Source organism: Anolis carolinensis, chromosome 1 (genome assembly GCF_035594765.1).
Source record: "Anolis carolinensis isolate JA03-04 chromosome 1, rAnoCar3.1.pri, whole genome shotgun sequence".
NCBI lineage: Eukaryota > Metazoa > Chordata > Lepidosauria > Squamata > Dactyloidae > Anolis > Anolis carolinensis.
The window spans coordinates 340,483,535-340,508,998 of record NC_085841.1 but is presented as its reverse complement, the minus strand read 5'-3'; the positions used below and the strand labels follow the sequence as shown (position 1 = coordinate 340,508,998).

At 38.2% G+C, this 25,464-nt stretch overlaps 2 protein-coding genes across 4 annotated transcripts in view; one reads left to right on the top strand and one right to left on the bottom strand.

Moving 5' to 3' along the window:
* The window catches only part of dglucy (D-glutamate cyclase), a 40,219-nt gene extending 19,521 nt beyond the window's left edge, over positions 1-20,698 (bottom strand). Inside the window, exons 1-6 of one of the 3 annotated variants that reach the window (XM_003214408.4) lie at positions 20,533-20,698; positions 8,064-8,175; positions 5,111-5,264; positions 3,414-3,612; positions 1,780-1,930; positions 383-505 (exon numbers count right to left, since the gene is read on the bottom strand). In XM_003214408.4, coding sequence (XP_003214456.2) covers positions 383-505; positions 1,780-1,930; positions 3,414-3,612; positions 5,111-5,264; positions 8,064-8,166 — 730 coding nt within the window. In that variant the 5' untranslated portion in view covers positions 8,167-8,175; positions 20,533-20,698. Of the gene's footprint in view, positions 1-382; positions 506-1,779; positions 1,931-3,413; positions 3,613-5,110; positions 5,265-8,063; positions 8,176-8,859; positions 8,964-20,532 lie in introns of those variants that run through there. The other 2 variants (XM_016990956.2, XM_008113926.3) reach the window with 2 other exon arrangements.
* A 184-nt stretch (positions 20,699-20,882) lies between these two features.
* The window catches only part of rps6ka5 (ribosomal protein S6 kinase A5), a 48,868-nt gene continuing 44,286 nt past the window's right edge, over positions 20,883-25,464 (top strand). The window contains exon 1 of the mRNA XM_003214409.4: positions 20,883-21,302. Coding sequence (XP_003214457.4) covers positions 21,230-21,302 — 73 coding nt within the window. The 5' untranslated portion in view covers positions 20,883-21,229. The remainder of the gene's footprint in view (positions 21,303-25,464) is intronic.

Here is a 25,464-nt window from a genome sequence, read left to right as displayed (position 1 = left end):
CTACAGTCAGTCCTCTACATTCACTGGGGTTAGGATCATAGGACCCATGTGAAAGTGGAAAAAACACAAACACTTTTTTCACCTGAGGGAACACTTCTCTATGAATTTTTTGATTCTCCTGCATAATTTTATGATCAACTTCTGCCTGACCTAAAGATTCCTAGAGAGAACATTTAAATCAAATCTGTGAATAATCAAATCTGCAAAAGTCAGAACTGCAAACTTGGAAGGTGGACTGTAATTTTAAATTAAATTTATCATAACCTGACTACTGTTGTTATAATATAAGGATTCTCAAAGGAAACAATTTTATTTGCGCTCTATGAGATCATTTTATTTCTATAATGGAAGAGCAATTATGATAGTCTTATTGTGTACCTACTGCAATTACAGACAGCTTCTATTCCTGTTACTCCACAGGCCCAAAAGACTGGAACATCTCCAGGATGAGCCTGTACTGCATCACCATAATCTGGACTGGAAAGATTTTTGATTCCTAAGAGACCTGTAATTCAGAAATAATAAAAATGCACAAACATTGCAGCAGTAATACAATGTTACTTACCATCTTAATGTTGTAAAAAAGGCAAATAATAGAGCACCTGTACATATGCCTATTTGGTAAGCTCTACTGCATTTAGTTGGGCTTTCTAACTGGTAATCCAGCATGAGAGTTCAGACTTCCTGTTTGTGAACAGGTATACAGGCAAACCCCAGGTTACAAACAAGGTAGGTTCTGCAGTTTTGTTTTTAAGCTGAATATGTATGAACAGGCACACTTTTTAAAAACAGGTACTTTTGAATATATATACATCTTTGGATAGCATAGGGAAGAGTAACATTTGTTTTGCTGTCTGTGACTGGTTCAGAAGATTTCACATCACTTTCTGTCCCTGTGACAACTGGGTTTTGAAAATTTTGTGTTGTCGTGGAAATAAGGATTGGTGATGAAGCTTCAGTGAAGACACCTTTTCCTCATGATAACTTTTACAGGAGTGAATTTCTCTTCCGCAGGAAAGATTGCCTCTCATTTCCTGTTGTCTCACCAGTTTGTAACTAGGAGTCGGATATAACTTGGATGTTTGTAACTTGGGACTGTCTATACAGCAAATTTTGTCATCGTGCTTACATTTTTCATTTCACAATATTTTATTACATACTAGCTAACACTTACCAGGCACTATCTTGGTATTCATATATTTTTTAAAAATGGATTTTTTTCCTATGTCCCTTTTTCATCTTGGTAATCACCTTGGCAGCCATCTCCTCTTTTCCTGTCTTTTTTCATCTTAAGATTCTTAGCACCAGTCCCACATAGAACCTTCTGCTCTTTTTAATGTTTTCTAAACCATGAACATTTATTATGATTTAGAACAAATCCTTTTTTGCATTTTTTTTTTTGCTTCTAGGAAACATTCAATTTTGATGCCATTTCTGGTGGCCACTGCAACCTGAGCAAGAAACCAAACAGTAGTACTTCTAACACTGTATTGCAGTACATTATAGCTGAAACACTTTTTTATTCTACACAGACCCCTTCTTTGGAATTTGGACTTTTAAAACTATAATCAATCTCCCAAATTTTGAGGTTTCTGTCACAATTTTCTGATGAATTGTGACTGCTTTGCTTTTTTTTGCTTTTAGTGACTTATGCCTCCACATTTGTAATTTCAACTTGAACTCAGCACTACAACTTGGACAACAACCAAAAATTTTCTATCAAAATTTGAGACATCTGGCATGATGAGTTATGGCTGTTACAGACAAAGATGTACTGACCAGGGTTACCAATGTGAACTGGTGCTCCATGTGACTTTTTCATTCGATGGGTGGTTTGCACAACTACTTCCAATTTGTCTTGAGGAATAGGTCTCATTGTTACTATTAGATTGCAGTGAAATCTTTCAGTACCATAGCAAGGGACAGTAGTCTGGAAAAAAAATTATCAAGATATTCACAGGTATTTTAATGTCTTTTTTTTTACAATTTTTTTATTTTTTAAAATACATACCATAGACATACAAAACATTTACAATTCCCACCACCAACACGAGGATTGTTTTCTTTTAACAGGTATTTTAATGTCAAAATACTGCATACAGCTGAAGAATGGCAATGGATAATACAAGGAGCACCAAATGTCACAAAGGAGTTTTAATGTTTAATAACTCCTTTATTTTTACTTTAACATACCATAGTATAATTTTCTTTTCATGTCAGGCACGACTTGAGAAACTGCAAGTTGCTTCTGATGTGAGAGGAATTGGCTGTCTGCAAGGATATTGCCCAGGGGACACCAAGATGTCTGATGTTTTACCATCCTGTAGGAGGCTTCTCTTATGTCCCCACATGGGGAGCTAGAGTTGACAGATGGGAGCTCACCCCACTCCCCGGATTCGAACTGCCAACCTTTCAGTCAGCAGTCCTACCAGCACAAGGGTTTAACTCACTGAGCCATTGGCGGCTCCATAACAGCATAATATACAGTATATATAGAAATCAAATTACATTGCATTACATAACATGCAAAATCTTTTTTAAAAGAATCAAAATATTATTAAAACATCAGGCACTTTTGTGATTTTTGGCCAACCCTGTACATTCAATAATAATAAATGAAAACTGCCTTGAGCTGTGTAAGAGAAAAAGAACACTAAAGGAATGGCAATGTAATAGGATTCAAGAAGTTTTCAATTTCTTCCATCCACTGATTGAGGCAGATTGAGGTACAAGGCAAATAGAAAGCATTTGTTGTTAAGTTATCTGTGTAAATGGGTGAGGTACCACATATGAGGTAGTCAGAACTGACAAATTTCTTTGACTCAAATAGTAGCTTTCAACTTTCATGGCAATTTTTTCTCTCAGAGATAAAACAGAGAATAGAAAAGGGCTATATCTAAGCACTATAAAATCCTTTTTAATAATGATCCCCATTTGTTAATTAAATGTCTGAGAGTAGTTGCAGCCAGACCTAAAGTAGCTTTAGTGCCATTCTTGGCACTAAAGCTACCTTAGGTCTGGCTGCATCCACTCTCAGACATTCAATTAACAAATACAGTAGAGTCTCACTTATCCAAGATTCGCATATCCAAGCTTCTGGATTATCCAAGGCATTTTTGTAGTCAATGCTTTCAATCTATCGTGATATTTTGGTGCTAAATTCGTAAATACAGTAATTACAACATAACATTACTGCGTATTGAACTATTTTTTCTGTCAAATTTGTTGTATAACATGAAGTTTTGGTGCTTAATTTGTAAAATAATAAACTAATTTGATGTTTAATAGGCTTTTCCTTAATCCCTCCTTATTATCCAAGATATTCGCTTATCCAAGCTTCTGCCGGCCCGTTTAGCTTGGATAAGTGAGACTCTACTGTAGTTATGAAAGCTAGTATTATCCATAATCCTTACCTTGTACATGCTTACATTACATTTCTGTTCTACATTTCTTATTGGAACAGCAGATTCCTGAAGTGCCTTTTCAAATGTGAAACTGCAGCCTAGATAGAAAGTCACCATGTCTTTAAGCTGTCGGGAATATTCTTCCAGGCTTGTCAGAATTCCTGTACATTCTCCATGCTCATATTTTCTGTACTGTGGACAGTCAGTTCTGCAAAACAATACCACCATGAATTCTTTGAAAGTAGTTTAATGAATGTGCAAAAAGGTACAATTTACTTGCAACTTACTTTTGGGCTAACATATACAGGACTATACTTCCAATCAATAAACTTTCAATTTCTGAATATTGCCTCATGTAGAAAAGTAAACACACTATAGGATGTGTATACTGATGTGTAAGAATCTGTGTTCTGAAGCTTTAGAATTTTGCACAGAAGTGCTACTCAAAGTGATGGTATGTGGACCAGTAAAAATCTACAACCCATCATCTGTGACCTATTTCCAGGAAAGAAAGAAACACTTGTCACAAATAATCCTGGTACATTAGCAATAAAAAAATGCCAATCTCCCATATCAGATTGCTTGCCCTGATCTGAAGATCTACAAACCCATTAAGCACTAACAGAACTGCCTACACTTGTCAGCACAGTAAAGAGGTTTGAGTGTTGGACCAGAACACTGAGACATGAGTTTGAATCTACACTTTCTCAAGGAAACTTAGGAAAGTAATTGTTTCCCAACTAACAGGGGAAGGTAAGGGCAAACCCTGTTCCGAGCGAATCTTGCAGAGAAAAACCCATGATAGGGTCACATACTTACAGCAAGTCCTACAGTATTATGAGATTCTTTGCCATTTTTACTACAGATTAATACAGCTATCTATATATATTAATTCATTTTAATTGTATCCTATCTTTCTCTAACAAGAGGAATGGCTTACAAGGTTAAAAAATAAAAATGAAAACTGAAAAAAACTATTTAAATCTCATTAAGTTATAATATGGTATCATAAACTGTGGAAGCTATACAGTTTTGTTGTTTTGCCTTTAAATTATTTTAAGGCAGATCAACAAAACAGTAATAGATTCCACATCATAAAAATCATCTTCTTCAGAAGCCAGTCAATTACAAAAGGCCCACTGTTATTTCAATGATGTTAGAGTGACAACTTGAAAAGGGACAGCCAGTCTTTCTTGGAAGAGTGTTCACAGCTTTGGAAAATCAAAGAGTTGGAAGAGACTACATGGGCCATCTAGTCCTTTGTCATGCAGTAAAAGAACAATCAAAGCACCCCTGACAGATGGCCATCCAGTATCTGTTCAAAAGCCTCCAAAGGCGCCTTCACCACACTCTGAGGCCCCTTCTACACTACCATAAAAATCCAGATTATATGCTTTGGTAGTGTAGAAGAGGCCTTAGGCAGCTGCCCAAAACCCCTATGCGGCTACCTTTCTACAAATTCTCAGGGCTTTTAAAGTAAACAGTCCCAGGAGTTCCAAGCCCAGATTTACCTTCCTTTGACTACAAAAGCATCAGGTTTCCATTTCTAAATTTAAATGATTTCCAAAAATAAAAACTCTGAAAATAACTCTTATAATACTATAATTTATTTAGCAAAATGAAGTTAACTGTGCTAGGAAGATATTTTCTGGCAAGCTCCAATATTAATATCAGATACATGCTAGACAGCATATGTCCACACATACCTAATATCAGAATCATTACTCAGATATGTGCATTTCCATTCACCCGGTTTACTTCTATACAGTAGTGGAAGAGGACCATCATTTGCTTGGCAAAATATTTCAAAGTCATCCGCAAGAGATTTGTGTAGAATAATAACATTTGCCTGTTTAAAACCTGTCAGAATAAAAAAATAAGTTTTAACCTTCTATATCCGTCTATGTATTTGTCCTCAAAAAAGTAGCCTATCTGTAATTAAAAAATGGGCATATCCAGGCATAAAATACTTATTCCTTTTTTGGAAATATCACTTTTTGAACCAGGGTTTTTTCCTCAATTTTCTCTCTGAAACCTTTCTGTATGTGGTCTACTTTCATAATGATATATTATTTCAGACTTATAAATTTATTTCTAGAGAAATATAGAATGATCTGTTCTCTGTGTTTTTCAATGCAGTTTTTCCTTTTTGCAATTATCAGATTTGGACCAACCAGTTATGTTTATATGAGGGAAGCAGAGATAACGTTGATCACTAAAGCAACAACAACAACAACAAAATAATGTATGCCCCACATTACTCTCTTAAATGACTGCAACAGGTGCAGCACATCTAATCATGCTGGTTAGTTGCTTATAACATTTTTATACCACTCATCAACATAGCTTACAAAATACATAAATTTAAATAATCAAAAGTCAACATCAGAACACACTTAACATGGTACCAAGAAACAAGCAACAATCCTGCAAAGTACAAGACAAACATCAGCAACCCCACCCCCCAGCCCAAATAAAAAAGCATAATACGATCAGTAGAAAATTAGCCTTTACAAAAACAAGAAAGTCTGTTTCTCCAGCCGTTTCACCAGGTTAGCTGCTCTCATGGGACTTCGGGAATAGAAAATGATGTAGAAGCCATTATATTGAATTTTCTGGATACTATTTTAAACACATTTATTTAAAAGTAAATTCTACAGAACATAATGTCATTTTGATAAAACATGCAAAGGATTACACTATATAGTGTCTTATGTTAAAATAAATGGGTAGGCTATTTTCAGAGGTGATTTATTTAATATGGGATAGGTGTGCCATGTGATATTTTGGAAAACTCTTTTTATAGATTCCATGTAATCCAGCAAACAACAAGGTTTTCAGGCTTTTGAGGATTTTAAATTGAGGACCAAAAAGGCAAACAACACACCTTAAAATAGCAACAAGCGTAGGTTTGCTGTATTAAGCCACTGAGTCTATTTACTTAATCTGTAAACAGCCAGCCATAAGCAGTGATGCCTATAAGCAAAATATAAGTATTTGTAGCATAAATAATAAAAAGAACAGGGATTTGGTGAAAAATAAGTGCACTGGGAATTGTGTCTAAAATTCTGAAGTTGCATTCTTAGTACATGGAAATGCAATATAATAATCATCATCATAAATCAAAACAAAATAAAAGCTGAGAAACAAATTACCTAAATAAGTGAGAAAATTTTGCTCTTCAACCAAAACATTTACATTGTTTTGATTGCTCTATTGTCCAATGGGAGGGCATTCAGAAACCAGAGTACCACTGAAAAAGATTTATCCACAGAAGAGGTCTTTATGCACCTTCTTCCCAGATGGGATTATGAGAAAGACCCTGTCTGGTAAACCATTATTATTATTATTATTATTATTATTATTATTATTATTATTATTATTTGATACACAACACAATTAGTACACAGCAAACAAGATCACTATGCTGGCTGTTGTATTGGATCACACGTCGGACACTTCCTAAGTGTCTAGGACTATGTGATGTATCGGCAAACAATGAACGCAGATCCAAGTAGGGTGGCGTTTTGCAGCTGACAGGTGGTAATTTTGTCAGCACCAATTTTTAACTGCTGGCCAATGTCTTTAGGCACTGCACCCAGTGTACCGATCACCACTGGGGCCACCTTTACTGGCTTGTGCTAGTCTTTGCAGTTTGATCTTTAAATCCTCATATCGCGTAAGCTTTTCCAATTCCTTCTTGTCGATTCTCCTCCTCCTCCTCCTCCTCCTCCTGTTATTTATATCCTGCTTTTTCTCTCCACAAAGGGAACTCAGAGCAGCTACAATATAGTTCACAGAAAGAAGCTCATGCTATCAGCAACAGATGAAATATCATAAGATAAATTCATGAAGAATAAATGGTACTGAGTAGAGAAATTTAACTATCAACCTGTTCCAGAGGGGAACAAATGGATTCACATGGTGCTCCTGAGGTGAACATAATCACCTCAGTGCCTGCTTTTACAGGTTCATCAGCTGTAACTTTCCTTGATCACATATAGACCAGCTATGATGACTTATGGTGTAGTAATTCCAGGTTGTTTCTGGTGTTGTGATAGCAAGCAAGGAAAAAAGTACACTCTGCCAGCATTTTTGAAAGTCAATAATTGAACTGCAGTTTACCAGCTGTTAGGATTTCTGAGAGTTGAAGGACAAAAACATCTGAGGACTCCAGGTTGAGAACCACTGGTCTAAGTATACCTGGGTTTTTTTTCTTCCCCCATTTTTCCTATGTGGGAAAGGTACAGGGGATGGAAAACTTAAGATACGTTCCTGGATGAATGCTTTCAAGGATCTTGTCTACCAAAATCCTAAAAATTATACCATGAAACTGGCTAGATGATATTCTGGAGAAATCCATGGGAACTAAATCAATAATGCTGTCAAAATCTGAGTAAATGCGAGTCTACCATAGGAAGCCTTCATCATTTCCAAACAACTCTCCTTGGGCTTTCAGCAGGCCTGCACAATCTGTGACCCTCCAGGTGTTTTGGACTTCAGCTCCCAGAATTTCTGACTGGACAAGCTGGCCAACACTTGGGAGGGCCTGGCCTAGACATTATGATGCCTTTGCATATTTTTTTTTAAAAAAAAAAAACTCTTCTAGAGGAACAACATAGATGTGTCTGTCCTTTTATATTCAACAAAAATATTTACCTTCTGCCATTCCAGAAGTATTCCTAATGCTGAGTTTATTTGATCGTATTAGATTTCTGACAGCACACGGCAAAAGAGTTTTCAGGTTTCCTATGAACACCATCTCTTCATCCTGGAAAAAAAAGGAAGACTGTAATCTAAACAAAGAATATACAGGTTTTTTTAAATCAATGGTTTCATAACTTCGTTGGTGAATGCTAGTTTTATACAGGTTGGGTAGAGCAAGTGTTTCGGATTTTTTTAGAACTTAAAATACACTTACTTGCATATATAATGAGATATCTTGGAGACTGGACCCAAGACTAAACATGAAATTCATTTGTTTCATATACATCTTATACACATAACCCAAATATAATTTTATACAATTTTTTAATAATTTTGTGCATGATATAAAGTATGCGTACATTAAACCATAAGGAAGCAAAGGTGTCACTGTCTCAGTAACCCATGTGAATAATTTTGGATTTGGGACTGTTTGGGATTTCAGAATTGTATGTATGTTAGCAATGCTCAACCTTCAAATGATGTACTGAACCCTTTTGTCAAACTGCTGATACTCTGATGAACATGCAAAGGGGATTTGGGTTGTCAGGTTAAAGTAAGGTAACCTCTGTACATTGGGTTTTAACACTTTTCTCATTTCATCCATATTTTAACAATTACAGGACTTAAAAATAATTTGCTGGAAACAAAGCAAGAACAATGATTTCCTTAGTTACTGTACTACAATAAATACACATATTTGCTCCAAGCATGTAACTAAAAAAAATGAAATGAAAACAAATTGCCTTACCACTAAGTTGCTTAGTGATTCCGCTGAAGCCATTGCTGTCAAAAATACAGATTTTAATCATAGGATTCACTGGGGTTCTTTTAAAATTAAAGTGTTAATATTCAACATCTAATTGGTTATACATTTCTAGCAAAGAGTAAGCCTTTTTAAACAACATATGGTGTTCCAGCAACTGAAAACTTCAACTCTTGCTTGTTTATTTATGTATTTATTATTAATATCTACATTTTTAGAAACTTCATTGTGTGATATTCTAGAAAGAATACAGAAGTGTTATGTCCATATGATAATAAATATTATAGCCTATCCCCTAAAGAACAAAACTGGGGAGGGTAAAGAACAAACACCTCCTCGTCTTCTGCCAATTAACATTGTTAATGTTTTTCTTTCCTGACTACCCTCCACTAAACCAGTAAAAAATAATATGTCAGTATGGAATAAAAGCCAAGACCAAGGGTGAACCTAGCTATGGGAGCAGGCAAAATGAGGACTGTGTCCCTCTAAATAAGGATTCTGCCTCCCCAATGGAATTTTCCTTCAATTCCCTAATTTCTATCATAGCAAAAACAGAAAATCATTTTCACCTAGAATTCCTATATTTGCTATAATTACATTTCTTTGGTAATTTTGCCATGGGCCATAGGTTAAAAACCAATGCCTAGATCAGGGCTTCTCCACGCATGACCCATTTTTGTCTGAGAAAATGTTACACAACCCCAGGTATGTCGGTATACAATATACAATGAAACTTTTATTGAAAACACTATATAACAAAATTTGAAAAAAAAATACGGTTCCCTGTTTGAAAGTGTTATTTCCTGTTTAACTGTGTTGTACTTAGTTTGAAAATAGTTGTCATACTAAAGAAACTTCGTTTTTGTGTCTGCTACAAACTATGTTGAATTGGTTGAGACTTTAGGAGATATTCATTGAAAAACTATGGCAAAATGTGCTGCAGGATGCAGTTTAATAAATTTTTTCCATGTTTTAATTATAAAACATTTATAATGACATTTATAACTCAGGAACAAATATATTTTGGCATATATATAATTTAACCATCTATTACAGACAAAAGCCAATTTGCATACTAATGAGATGGGTATACATGTTTATTTTTACATAAAGAATTACGTCTTGGCTGAATACTTGATACTGCAGGATGTAGATCATCTTCAACATTTTTTGATGTTATACTGGCATGTTTAGTTTACAGGCTTAAATGGCAGAATATAATCTTCTGGCTCTCTTTGTTTTGTCATGTATTCAGGCAAAAATGAGATGTTTTTCATGTCCATACCTCCAACTCAAAAAGTCCCAGGTTGTAGAGCACACCACGTGCTGGAAATGCACGCATATCTACCTCCCTCTTGTTCCCATCACAAAATCACAAAGTTGGAAGAGACCATAAAAATCATCCAGTCCAACCTTCTGTCATGCAAGAACACCTAGTCAAAGCACTCCCAACAGATCACCATCCAATTTCTGCTTAAAAACCTCCAGAGAAGGAGATTCTACAACACCCCAAGGAAGCATATTCCACTTTTGAATAGCTCTTACCATCAGGAGTCTCTTTTAATTAGAATCAACTGTTCCATATCTCAATCTCTAGAGTAGCAGAAAATAAGCTTGCCCCCTCTTCAACGTGAGATCCTTTCAAATACTTAAACATAGTTATCATGTGCCCTCTGTCTACATAAATGTAAACAATTCATATCTTTCCCATATTATTTCATCTCTTCCAAAACAACTAGATGTTATTAACAAGGGAGGTTGAAGGCAAATTCTTTTTGAACTTTTAATGGCAGATGCTGATACTTTTGATTTCAACTGCATATGGTTTAGGAACTCAACTTTGTTTTTTAGAAACAACATTTGAAGGGAGGTATTTCTGAAATGAAAAGAGAACAATCAAGCCAAATCAGCATCTGTTGCACTTGTTGCTAACAAATTCATGTAAATGTCTAAAGTAACCACTTGGTGGCATTCAGAAACCTTTTACTATTGCCAAATATTTTGCAACCCAAGCCTTTCTGGGATTGAGACCCACAGTTTAAGAAGCTTTGGCTTAGACAATACATTGACTTAGACAATACTTTTACTAGAACAAGCAATAAAAATATGTCATTTCATCCTGCTACATTTGTAGCATTGCATTTTGCCTGTGGCTCTTTAGTCTTCTGTAATACCCTCCACTCAGATTTCTTTGAAGTTTTAGCTCTTTTCTCTTCTGGCCTCTCCAAACAACAATTCCTTAAACTGCTTGTTAGTCTGATTAATGTACACTGTTCTAATTTCGTCTCACAATCCCCTGGCATTTGAAAGAGCAGAAAGGCTTGTTAAGTTTCCGATTCTCATTTAGCTTGGTGGATTCCAATTAGCTTTAAAAGTGCAATAAGACTGTTAGTGTTTCTAACATTAAAGATTTTGTTAGATTTAAACTGTGTTTAAGCATTTCCCATAGCAAACTTCCTGCATACAATAAAAAATACCAATAGGCTTTGCTTCTCTTTCTCATTACCTTATTACCTACATTATAATTTCAATATATTTTAATACTATTAAGGAGTTTTCTAAGAGTGACCCTCAAGCAAACTTACCATGGGATTTTCTTGGTAAGATTTCTTAGGCCCCTTCCCCAAAGCTGAATACAATCCCACATTATCTGCTTTGAATTGGGATATATGGCAGTGTGGACTCTGATAACCCAATTCAAAGCAGATATTGTGGGATTTTCTGCCTTGATAATCTGGATTATATGGCTGTGTGGAAGGGCTCCTTTGTATCCCTTCCTTTGAAAGGATGTGATGTGCCCATGGTCACCTGCCGGATTTCTGTGACTAAACAACGATTTTAACCTTACTCTCCAGATTCATAGTCCAACATTCAAACTACTATAACTTACTGTCAAACATATACACAAATTCAATTTTTATAGTTACGTAAATGTTAATAACTTCCTGGTGATATGTGTTGTCGAAGGCTTTCATAGCCAGGATCACAGGGTTGTTGTATGTTTTCTGGGCTGTATGGCCATGTTCTAGAAGTATTCTCTCCTGACGTTTCGCCCACATCGACGGCAGGCATCCTCAAAACCTCTGATCACCTTCCTGGTGATATTTATGCATTAGCCTTTAATGGCCACTAATTAATTGTTACTTCAGATAACTAAAACTTCAGATACCACTATCAGTACTTTTATTTTACAGGAAATATCCTTTCCCTTTGCTGCTAAGCAAAAAGATGGAACAAAAGCCCAAGGCAAAAAGTAAGAAAAATGTACAACACCGACTACAATTTCAAGCTGAGTCAGGTCACTTAGTAGCATTTAGCTCAGACACAGGGAGCACAAAAGCCTAATCCAAAAAGAAATAAAATCTACGATCTTATCTAAAAACTGGTTTCAAAGAGCCTAGTTTTTTACATGTTAGAACAGTCACACACAGACTTTCCCTATTTGTTTACTCTAGTGACTAGATAAAGGTTTGTTATATCTCTCTCTCATGACCAATAAAAACAATAAAATACAATTTTTTTTAAAAAAGATGCTTTTAAAGCATTTGAAACTGGTCTAAGAAATCATTTTGGCATCACAACAGTCTGGGAATGGGAGTAAATAACTCTGACTTTTATATAACATTGTACATGACTTTCCAATACTTTACTTTCCACCATTAATAAATCTTTTAAACATATTTTCACATTGTTTAACACGTGAAGGCTATGTTAGAAGTAGTAGGAGTCACCTTGGCAACGGATCCTATTTTTCTAATGCTAAGATACTTCAAGATTTTAATTCAAGTGTTCTAATTTAACCTTTATGAGCCAGATATATACAGATTTAAATAATTGATATATAATGGTAGATCATACCATACACACATACTTATCTTTTCATATTCTGATCTTTACTGAGCTTTTTACACAGTAACAATTTAAAAACAGATTCTTTCAATGCTATCTATGCAGTTATATTCTATATATATTTTACCTGAAATATCTTAAGAGGTTTCTATATTAGTCTGTATGCATTTAAAACGATGAGAGAGCGAGAAGAGTATTGTAAGACTAACAGATTTATTTTAGCATAAACTTTTGCTGATTACAATCTATTTCCTCAAGAGTAGATTATTCAGGCATCTTACTTTTTTCTTTTCCTTCACTTTTATATAAAGTTCCACTAAGTTCTACAGATCTTACTCCAAAATACATGGGCATTAGATCAACTTTTACATTGTAATGAGTAAAAAAGACTAGAGCACAGATGTTCATTAAGTGTCAACTCCTCCACTTCTGTCACTAGCACCCAAGAAACTAAAACTATAAACTAATTTTAACACCAAATAGCTAACTTTTCAAGATGATAACACATGCATAAAACCAATGGGCTAGCTGAAATAATCAGGGACAATCTGCAGCAACTGTCTAGCAAAACTGTATTGGGGCTTTATGTTAACATAACTATATTCCCCCGGAAACCCACAGCAATCCAACTACTATATTTTGCATTGTTGTTCAAAAAGATATATCTTTGTGAAAGAAGCTTGATGAACAATACAATAGCTGCTGGATAATACCAGGCACAGTTTTCCCCTGACCCAAACAGCCAATCACTGGGAATAGAGGTACACTGGGAATCCTCCCTTGTGTTAGCACAAAATTGGTTGACTCCATCCTTCCTTTTGAGCAGCCAAGACTTAATGTAAGAAGATAGACATAATGTTACACAATATCAGCTTTATATGGGATTTTGGCCAATGGTCAACTAACATTAGTTGATTTTTTTAAAATAAAAGATACAGGGCAATAGAAGCCCAATCTCAAGTGTTTCTAGAAATAAGATTGGGGGGGTGACATCTGACATCAAAACTTTTTCACATCTGCTAAAAGATACCTACTCTGGATTGGTATGGATACAAAGCACATAGAGCAATTTGGGACGACGTTGCTACAAACAAGACACAAAATGAAATGCAAGAAGTGGCATGAATACTGCATTTCAACAATTACAATATTTGAGTCAATTTGGGGAGATAGGGCGGTATATAAGTGTATTATTATTGTATTATTAATATAATACTCCGATTCAGAGTCTTGGTTATTTTAGTTAGTTACTGTGCAGATGGGAGTGTTATAAAAGTAAGGTTTAGAAATATCTATAGTTGGATTGGAAGCATTCAACATAATCCTATAGAGCAGGGATTCTCAAACTGTGCTCTGCGGAGTGATAGTGAGGGGCTCCACGGAGCAATGCTGCTTCCTGTCTCTCTTTCCTCCTCCCAAGAAATGCAGGGAAATTAAAGTTTTGAGCTGACAAAACAAGAGCAGCAGAAGCAGTATCCTCCCAGGGCACAGACCCTTTTCCCCTGCCCCCACCTCCTTCACTGCCCAGACTCTTTTCCTTGCTGCCCAGAACTCCCTCCCTCCCACGTTCTTTGTTTCCAAAACCCTATTTCCCTCCCAACACCCAAAAGGATGCGTTGATTGTGTTTTTCTTGCATGGCAGAAGGGGGTAGGACTGGATGGCTTCTGGGATTGCTGCTATTATTATTATTGGCTAGGTGGCCATCTGTTGGGGGTGCTTTGATTGTGCTTTTCCTACCTGGCAGAAAGGGGTTGGACGGGATGGTCCCAGGGGTCTTCCACAGAAATACTGTTAAGTTTATGTTGCTTAAAATAGTTCATTTTAAATATTGTATTGTTCTTTTTTCTTTCCTTTTTTGCACAGTGTGAATTAATTCCCATGAACACTCTCCATTCATATATCACTGGCCTGGCTCATGCCTGAGATAGATAGATATATTCATACACACACACACACACACATTATATATAATAATATATAAACATTTCTTGGGGCTCCACAAGAAACATTTGCTTTAACAAGTGCTCTGCGGCTGAAAAAGTTTGAGAACTCCTGATACAGAGGCAAGGATGAATAACGATGTGGAAAAAATTACAGATAATACCAAATTATTCAAGAAGATCAAACAAACAGGATTGAAAATAACTCTAAACTGAGGGAATAAACATTAAAATAGCAAATGGGGTTCAATTGTAGGTTTTAAAAAGTATTGGAAAAGCATAGGGATGTATGTTTGGAGACTATGCCCTGAAGAAGCTATAGCCTTTTCAGAGTGTCAGCCTTTCTTGACCTGAAAAGCAAGTTTTACTTCTCATGGTCCTGTAACAGGCTCATTAAGTCCCCAAGGCCATTTCTGCAGGCCCCCTGAGGTAAACTGTTTTTAAAATTTCCCCATCCTCACCCTCTAGAATGGCATTAAATGCACTCAAGAATGTGTGGAAAGGCATTTCCATCATGTTCGAAGGAACATAAGGGAATTTTCTTTGCATAAAACATGTCCCCAACACACCTAAAATGCGAAAAAGATAGTGATTTTGCTGCAGAGAAAAACGTTCAGCATATACTAAGAGGCTCTCAAAGCATTTCTGACTAAGAATTCACTATTCCTGGTTCATGACTGATCTACATACTGATCCACATATTGCTGTACTTACCTGTATTAATTTAGCTTAAATAAAATCATTCATTTCATACAAACTGATTTATGTATATATATTAGTGGAAGTGGAAAGAAAAGAACTAAGCAAATAAGTAACAACTTTAATTGAAGTTGTTGGATGATGAGATTTAAGACAGCCTCTCCCAATTTGACACTTCTGATGTGTGGGGCTCCTAAAGTTATCAGGCAATATCTGGCCAAAACAAACAAACACATTTGGGTTGGAAGAAAGTAACTTTAAAAGGATAAAAGGGGATTAAGGAGCCAGTAACAATATGTGATTTAAGATCAACAATGACAAACTCCACTGCCATTCTCTGAAAATTTTATGTCCTTTCTCAAATCAAGTGATTTCAATCATGAGCTAGCAATTTAAACTCAACAAGTTAAGCCGCTTCAATTATTAGTGTTGATTTTTTCGTGTCAGGAGCAATTTGAGAAACTGAAAGTTGCTTCTGGTATGAAAGAATTGGCCATCTGCAAGGACGTTGCCCAGGAGGACACCCAGATGTTTGATATTTTACCATCCTTGTGGAAGGCTTATCTCATGTCCCCGCTTGGGGAGCTGGGGCTGACAAAAGAAGCTCAACCCGCTCTCCCAGATTTGAACAGGCAACCTTCAGGTCAACAACCCAACCTTCAGGTCAGAAGTCCTGCCAGCACAAGGGAAATCTATATATATAAAAGAGTGATGGCATCACGGCGACCCACAAAAAAAACAAAACTACAGGCCCTCCAACCTCGAAATTTGACAACACAACCCATTATCCACGCCTCTAGGTTGATACAACAAAAAGAAAAATAAAGTCCTAATTAGAGAGAGAGGAATAATTGCTTTTATCCAATTGCTGCCAGTTAGAAGGCTAAGCTCCTCCAACTTGGTCTCCTAGCAACCCAATAAAAATAATAAAAAACACTAAAAAATTGATACAATAAAATACTATAATAACAGAAAATAACTAAAAATAATACAAGAAAATAATAAAATATAATAAATAAAAATATAACTTACAATAAAATTAATTAAAAATGCAATAACGTCAAATAAAAATTACACAACAATTTTAACCAATACCACCACCACTTTGCCACAGCAACGCGTGGCCGGGCACAGCTAGTAATTTGATAAAAGTATTAGGATTTCCTCCCACATATGTGTATATGGTAGTGCTTCTTAACCTTCTGATGATTTAGATTCCATCTCCCTGGATTTTTACTGCTAGCCCTCCTGGCTGCAGTTTATGGGAAAGGAGGTAAAAAAACCCATATGTGCATATCAAGAATACCTTTAGTACATAACCACCATAGGCCCGATCTATGGAATTCTAGCATCTATAATTTGGTAAGGCCTTTAGAATTCTCTGGAGACAGAGACTAGTGATCTATAGTTGCTTCCGACTTCATGACCTTATGGACCAGCCCACGCCAGAGTTTCCTGTCAGCTGTGGCCACCCCCAGCTCCTTCAAGGCCAAGCCAGTCACTTCAAGGATACCATCCATCCATTTTGCCCTTGGTCAACCCTTTTTCATTCCATTTTCCCTAACATTATTCTCTTCTCTAAGCTTTCCTGTCTTTTCATGATGTGGCCAAAGTAGTCCATCTTTCCCTCTAATATCCTTCCCTCCAGCAAGCAGCTGGGCATTATTTCCTGGAGTATGGACTGGTTGTATCTTCTTGCGGTCCAAGGAACTCTCAAAAATTTCCTCCAACATCACAGTTCAAAAGTGTTTGTCTTCCTTCACTCAGCCTTCCTTATGGACCAGCTCTCGAATCCATAGGTTACTATGGGGAATACCATTGCTTTAACTATGTGGACCTTAGTTGCCAGTGACTCTACTCTTTACTATTTTATCGAGATTGGTCATTGCTCTCCTCCCATGAAGTGAACATCTTCTAATTTCCTGGTTGCAGTTTGTGTTTGCAGTAATCTTTGAGCCTAACAGCGCAAAGTCTGTCACTGCCTCCACGTTTTCTTTCTCTATTTGCCAGTTATCAATAAGTCTGGTGGCCATAATCTTGGTTTTTTTAATGTTTAACTGCAACACAACTTTTGCACTTTCTTCTTTCAACTTTTTTTTCGTGTCAGGAGCGATTTGAGAAATTGTACTTTGGTTATAAGGCTCCTCAGCTCCTCCTCGCTTTCAGCCATCTAAGTGGTATCATCTGCATATCTAAGGTAGTTAAGGTTTTCTGAGTGGTGTGGGCCAAAAAAAGAGAAAAACCTCCACAGCAAAACATCTAAAACTCTTTGTGCTGACTAAACAGTAAGAAGAGCTTATGCTTAAAGTCAAGTTGATTCAAGTTGTCAAGTCCCAGTCAAATGAAATACAGGAAAGTATGCAAGAGTAGCCTGTGATTGCACCACATCTATCACCAAAGATCTGGCTGTCAACAGGATGTTACAGATATAAAGAGAAATGCAGAACTTCTAAAATTTCATGTCATTTCAGGATGAGATAAGGCTTGATACAGAACAACAGTGGGCAAATTATTCTAAGCTACCACAACATCAGATAAGTTTCTTTTCTTAAACATCTCATATCAAAAATATCTCTACACACACAAAAAAATCACTAATCACCAGATCCATGTCAAATAACCAAAACTTAAACTTTGGCCTTAAAGAAATCAATTGCCAGCTTCATTTCAGGTGGCATACTAAGGAACTCTCTGTAACAATATTCCTAAAATAGTGAGGATCCACTAGACTTTAATCCCATATTTCTTGACAATTGGCTATATAATGCAAATAATGCAAAGTTGTGTCACTGAATACTAGTTAGGACAGAAAAGAAACGGACAGGAGGAAAATAAACTTATGTTGGAGAGGAATTCTATAGACACCATGGACTACTAAAAAAAAAGAAATATGTAAGTCCTATAGAAAATGGCTATATAAAATGATTGTAGACCAACATAATCCAAATGTTCATGTTTCCACCTTCTCTTAGGGATTCTATGCCTAAAATATTTAACACCCACCTCTTTCATTGTAAAATTTTACCTGATTGTCCTGACTGATATTTTTCTGTTCTTTTATGAGTGTATTCAAGTCAAGAAATATTTCAATGTATTTTGTTCTTCACCTGGTCTACTGTAACTCTGGGAGACAAAATCATTGGAGGTCTGACAGCCTAACATCAGAAATATTCTCAGCATCTGAGTGGGGTAAATTTAAGATAAGTCTGGGGCTTTCAGGTTATCCCAAGAACAAAAGCATTCTAGAAATGTTTGAACTATACAGCAATAACATCTGCAGGGTCAACACTGAGAAGTAGGCAGCATTAGTTTATCTTTCTTGTTACTGAAACCATACAAGGAAGTCTGTTTACTACTAGAACTGTCACCATCATTGCTGCTTATGCTGCAGGATTCAATGCAGTGGAGTCACTAGTGCTGGTGTCACCAAATGCCAAACCTGTGGTGTCACCCACTTGGACCTCCTCTTGTGCCAGACCATAGCATAATGTTGTGGCTAAAATACCAGAAAATTAGATAAAAGCAGCTTTAGAAAATCAGCAGCAATGAAAACAATAGTGCATGCTTGTAGTGCAGGCTGACAAAAACACTTGATTCAAAGTGGGTAATAATGACAGCTCTGACTGGGGCACATGCATATCACAAAGTTTAAACAGCAAATTATCATAGAGCTTTAGCCTTTAGGGGTCACGGTGGTGCAGTGGGTTAAACCGCTAAGCTGCAGAACTTGCTGATCAGAAGGTTGGCGGTTCAAATCCACAGATGGGGTGAGCTCCCACTGTTAGCCCCAGCTTCTGCCAACATAGCAGTTCGAAAACATGCAAATGTGAGTAGATCAATAGATACTGATCAATAGATACAAGCAAGCTTGTTTTCTGCTGCCCTGGAGACTAGGACATGGAACAATGGCTACAAATTACAGGAAAGGAGATTCCACCTGAACTTTAGGAAGAACTTCCTAACTGTGAGAGCTGTTCAGCAGTGGATATCTCTGCCTCGGAGCGTGGTGGAGGCCTTCTTTGGAGGCTTTTAAGCAGAGGCTAGATGGCCATCTGTGTGTGTATGGGGGTGCTTTGAATGCGATTTTCCTGCTTCTTGACGAGGTTGGACTGGATGGCCAACGAGGTCTCTTCCAACTCTTATGATTCTATGACGCTATATAATTAAAACATATCCCTCACTTTCTTCTTTTAAGAACCAGTTAAAACTTTTCTGTTTAGACATGCCTTCAGGGAAGAAATGTAAGTCTGATATGTCAGAAAATGACATAACATTACTTACTGGAGAAAAGTGCAATATAACTCGACATGATGCTACATGAATGTGTATTGTTTTTAAATTGTTTATTTTAAGATGTTTTTATATTTATTGTTCTATTGGTCTGGATATATAAAAAGGGGATATAATGAATTATAATCTAATTATTAATATAATTTGCCCCATTGAGTCTCTATAAGAGAGAAAAAGTGGCATATTAATATTAATAATAGTCATCAGGAGCTGAATTTGACTGAAACAATTATAGAGGTAAAGGTTTTCCCCTGACGTTAAGTCTAGTCGTGACCGACTCTGGGGGTTGGTGCTCATCTCCATTTCTAAGCTGAAAAGCCGACATTGTCCGTAGACACCTCCAAGGTCATGTGGCTGGCAAGACTGCATGGAGCGCCGTTACCTTCCTGCTGGAGCGGTACCTATTGATCTACTCACATTTGCATGTTTTCGAACTGCTAGGTTGGCAGGAGCCCGCTGTTAGCTCCAGCTTCTGCCAACCTAGCAGCTGGAAAACATGCAAATGTGAGTAGATCAATAGCTACCGCTCCGGCGAGAAGGTAACGGCGCTCCATGCAGTCATGCTGGCCACATGACCTTGGAGATATCTATGGACAACGCCGGCTCTTCGGCTTAGAAATGGAGATGAGCACCAACCCCCAGAGTCGGATACAACTGGACTTAACGTCAGGGGAAACCTTTACCTTTTTATAGAGTCATGTTGGTGTGACTAGCTCTGGTGTTGCCACTTGATGCAGTTCGCACCTCCCATACCAGCATGGGCAAACTTCGGCCCTCCAGGTGTTTTGGCCTTCAACTCCCACAATTCCTAACAGCCTCAGGCCCTTTCCTTTTACCCTTCAGCCGCTTAAGCCTCGGTCCTTTTTTGAAATCACTCACCGCCTGTTCTTCATCTCTGGGCCTTTAATATATTCAGCTCCACCTCAGGGGGTGGGGAGCAAAATATTGACTCGCCTGAGGGAAAGAGGAGGGCGGAAAAAGGGCGCGAAGAGGCAGCAGCAGCAGGGCCCAAGAGACTGAAGGAGAGGCGAAGGAGGGGGGGGGGAGTAGCGCAAGCGAGCCAGTCGCGCGAGCAGTTGATTGGCGCAAGAGCTGGGCCAATGTCCTCGCCCGGTTTGTGGCGGCTCGAGCGGGAGGCGGGGCAGCGTCACGCGGCAACGTCCCCCCCGACCAATCGCCGCCTTGGTGTGTAGACTCGCGAGCCAATGGCCGTTGGGTTCCCCCCTCATTGCTTCAGTCAGGAGGAGGGGAGCGGGGGGAGAGGCCAGGGGAAGGGATATCTCCGGGGCTGTTCTTCTTTTTCTGTTTTTTTCCCCCTTCTCCCCCATATCTAGGAATGGGGTGAATCTAAGGGATTGGCGTTTCTAAGAGGAAATGAGAAACATGCATTAGGCGCCTTGTTGTCATTTTTTTCTACTATTCTCCGCTTCCAAAGAATGTGTTTCATGACATCAAACATGGAAGACGTTTCTTAGAACCTCCTTTTGAGGTGGATGTTGAGCTTAAGCGACCTCTTTTACCTCAGCGCCTCCCCAGTATTGAAGAGAAGTGGAGCATTATTCTATCCTGTGAAGAAATGGAGGGACCTTCGGCGCCACAAGAACAAGGAGACTGGTCCCTTTTCACCGTCAAGCATGAGCTGAGGAACGGTAAGAAGGAAAAGATCCCACATTATCTGTTTTAAACTGGCATATATGGCAGTGAGGACTCAGGGCCCTCCCACACAGCCCTATGTCCCAGAATATCAAAGCAGAAAATCCCACAATATCTGCTTTGAGCTGGGTTATCTGACGCCCCTTCCACACAGCTGAATCAAATCCTACATTGCCTGCTTTGAACTGGAATATATGGCAGTGTGGACTCTGATAACCCAGTTCAAACCTGATATTGTAGGATTTTCTGCCTTGATATTCTATGTGAGGAGCCCCCAGTGGCGCAGCGGATTAAATCTCTGAGCTGCTGAACTTGAAAGGTTGGTGGTTCGAATTTACGGGGTGGACTCCTGCTGTTAGCCCCAGTCTCTGCCAACCTAGCGGTTGGAAAGCATGCAAATGTGAGTAGATCACTAGGTACGGCACTCCATGCAGTCATGCCGGCTGCATGACCTTGGAGGTGTCTACAGACGGCGCCGGCTCTTTGGCTTAGAAATGGAGATAAGCACCAACCCCCAGAGTCAGACACAACTAGACTTAATGTCAGGGGAAAACCTTTACCTATTCTATGTGGGAAAGAAAAGGAGAAATCCCACCACAAAATAAAGTGGGTGGGAGGCCTATGGAGCAGGTTCATCAAAGGCTGAATGTTGTGGGGGTTTGTAAATAATGCAATTCCCAGTGTTTTTACTTGCATTCCCTTTTTCCCATTTACCCTGAGTCCATCTCTGGAGAAAAGGTGGAAGAGGCGTCAGAACAACACAACACACAGAATTATAGAGTTGGAAGAGACTCCCAAGGGTCATCCAGTCCAGCCCCTTTGCACCATGCAGGAAAATACAATTAAATCACTCCCTACAGATAGCCATCCAACCTCTATTTACAAAATCCCAGAGGAAGGGACTGGACTGGATATGCATCACACTGTATAGCACAGGCATGGGCAAACTTCGACCCTGCTGGTGTTTTGGACTTTAACTCCCACAATTCCTAACAGCCGGTAGGTTGTTAGGGATTCATAGAATCATAGAATTGGAAGAGACCTCATGGACCATCCAATCCAACTCTCTGCCAAGAAACAGGAAAATCGCATTCAAAGCACCTAGATGGCTATCTAGACTCTGTTTAAAAGCCTCCATAGAAGGAGCCTCCACCACACTCTGGGGCAGAGAGTTCCACTATCGAACAGCTCTCACATTTAGGAAGTTTTTCCTAATTTTCAGGTGGAATCTCCTTACCTGTAGTTTGAAGCCATTGTTCCATGTCTTAGTTTGTTCCCTCCTTCCTATGACTTCCCTTCACATAGATATCATGTCTCCACTCAGCCTTCTCTTCTGCAGGCTAAACATGCCCAGCTCTTTAAGCCACTTCTCATAGGGGCATGTTCTCTGGACATATTTCAGTCAACGTCTCCCTTAAATTGTGGTGCCCGGAATTGGACACAGTATTCCAGGTATGGTCTGATCAAGGCAGAATAGTGGGGTAGCATGACTTCCTTGGATCTAGACACTATACTTCTATTTATACAGATTGTGGGAGCTGAAGTCCAAAACAACCGGAGGGCCAAAGTTTGTCCATGCCTGCTATAACAGCTTATTCGAGCTCTTACCATCACAATGTTCTTCTATTCAGGTGGAGTCTCCTTTCCTGAAAATCCTTGCCACTCGGGATCACACCATCAAAGCAGTCCCAACAAAATGCTATACTTCCTTTTATCCTCTTGCACTGTATGTGGCAAGGAGAGTAATGAGTAGATTATGAAATAATTCCATAGTGTGCTGCTCCTCCACCATTAGTATTACATTGCTTGAAAGGCAGTCAAGTGCTTCATGGAAAGCACCTACTAACCTCCATAGGAGATGAACTGATGCTTTTACAGATATAAAACACAGATCAGATGTTTAGTGTAATAGAATAATAGAATTAAAAGAACCCCCCCCTCCCCCCCAAGGGCCATCGAGTCCAAATCCATTCAGCCATGCAGGAAAACACGATCAAAACACTGATGGCCATTCAACCTCTGCTTATGGCTATCAGTGAAGAAGATAAGAGGGCATTCCACTACCAAACAGCTCTTACCATCAGTGGAATCTCTTTTTCTGCAAAACTGCAGTTTGAACCCATTGCTTTGTGTCCTAGTCTCCAAAGCAACAGAAAAACACACCCCCTTCCTCAATGTGACATCTTTCAAATATTTAGACAGGGCTATCATGCCCCCTTCTCAGCCTCCCCTCCAAGGCAAATATACCAGCTCCCTAAGCCATTACTCGTAGAGTTTAGCTTCCAAACCTGTGATCTCTGGACAGGTCCGAGCTTGTTGACTATGTTTCTTGAATTGCAGTACCTGGATACAGTATATTAGTGTACCATCCCCTGCTCCCCCCAAGTGAGGAACATGGATAAAAAATCACCCAGGGAACTAAAGAGGGAAAAAAATAGTGGGCAAGATCCATAAGAGAAATGGAAATGTTTTTGTTAAATTTATATAGTGCTTTTTGGGCTCAAAATGGCACACAATTTAAAAGAACCATACAGTTAAAATGTATAAGAAGTAAAAAAAATAACATGGAACTACATGAATTATAATATCAAAACAATTCAAATCTGAATATAATAGTAAAATGTGATGAAAAATTAAAAGGGTGCAGAAAAGAAATGGGATGCATCTTGGGACAAGCAGTGAGGAGGGAAGGAATCGGAGCAGAAGAAGCAGTGGTTTTGGTAAATCAGCTGGGAGGTGAATGAGAGGAAATGGTTTCTTGGGAGGCAGAGGGACTGTCATGGGATGAAAAGGTGATTCCTCAGTTGGAGGCAAATGAATCTGAGGGTGCATTGATGAATGCAGTTTAGCACCACTTTAAGAGCTCAATGCAATGGAATCCTGGGATTTGGAGTTTACTGATAATACACCACCACTCTTTGGCAAGAAAACTAAAGTCTTTTTAAAACTTCAACCCTCATGATTCCATAGCATTGAGCCATGGCAATTAAAGTGTCAATCCATTCATTCTACAGTTTAGATGCACTTTAAAGACTTCCTGGAGGAAACTGAAAGGTCTACTTTGATGCTAGAGGTTAGGAAAGCACATAGTTCTGGGTGTTGAAACTGTCTTCTGGGAAAGGGTGTGTTTTCTTCTGTCCCATGTTACACCCCTTTTTCCTGAATCTTGTGTTGGTCAAAATGCTGTATTTCATTGTTCACCCTCTTGCACTGTGTGTGGTAAGGACAATCAATAGATTATGAAAGAACTCTTACCTTGTGCTCTTCCTCCGCCGTGAGTATTGTTAAATTGGCTTTTTTAATGACTTGTTAAAACTTGGAGGGCAGTCCAGTGCTTCATGGAAAGTACCTAACTAACTTCCATAGGATATGAACTGAAGCCTTTCTCAATTTTTTTTTTACAAATATAAAACCCAGGTGAGAAGTTTAGTGAAATAAGATCGTCACTTATAAAAATATTAACCTCATTGAGTTTGTAAGTTAATATTGTGTACATTTTTAAAAAAATCAGTGGTAGAAAGAGACAAAATACAGTATACCCCTGTTCCTTGAAATGTGGGAAGATGAGATTATTGTTTTGATAGCAAAATCAAGAAAGACTGCAAACATTCCATAAATTTTCAAGCGACAGGGATACTTTAGCTGCGGTGACTCAGGCTATTGCTCTATGATCTTTGTTAAGCTTTTCTTTCCAATGTTGGTGCAGAAACAGCAGCCACTTCAGCTGAACTTCTGAGTAGGGCAATATGTTTTTGCCAAATAACCCCTTCTTAAGGAATTGTGCCAGCTGTTTGCTATCTGACCCGACATAAATATTTCTTGTTTTTATGGAAAGCTTTAAACAACTTAGGACCAGTTAGGAGAAGAGTGCCTCTCCCTTATCCAGTATTTAAATGGTAGTAGACATTACTTGAATGGTAATGGACACACTCTGCAGTATTTTATGTTGTGGCACTTGCTGTGTGGAATAATCTGATATTTGACATGCTTCAACGTTGTATTTTGTTGGTGCAGATTGAAAACAGCATTTTGCAAGCTTTATTCTTATAGGTCAGTAGGCATTGTGCGTACCTCCCAAGTAATTTCTGCCATTTGGTAACCATGAGGCAAATCTATCACAAGTTTTTTTTGGCAGAATTTGTTCATGGGGATTTCACC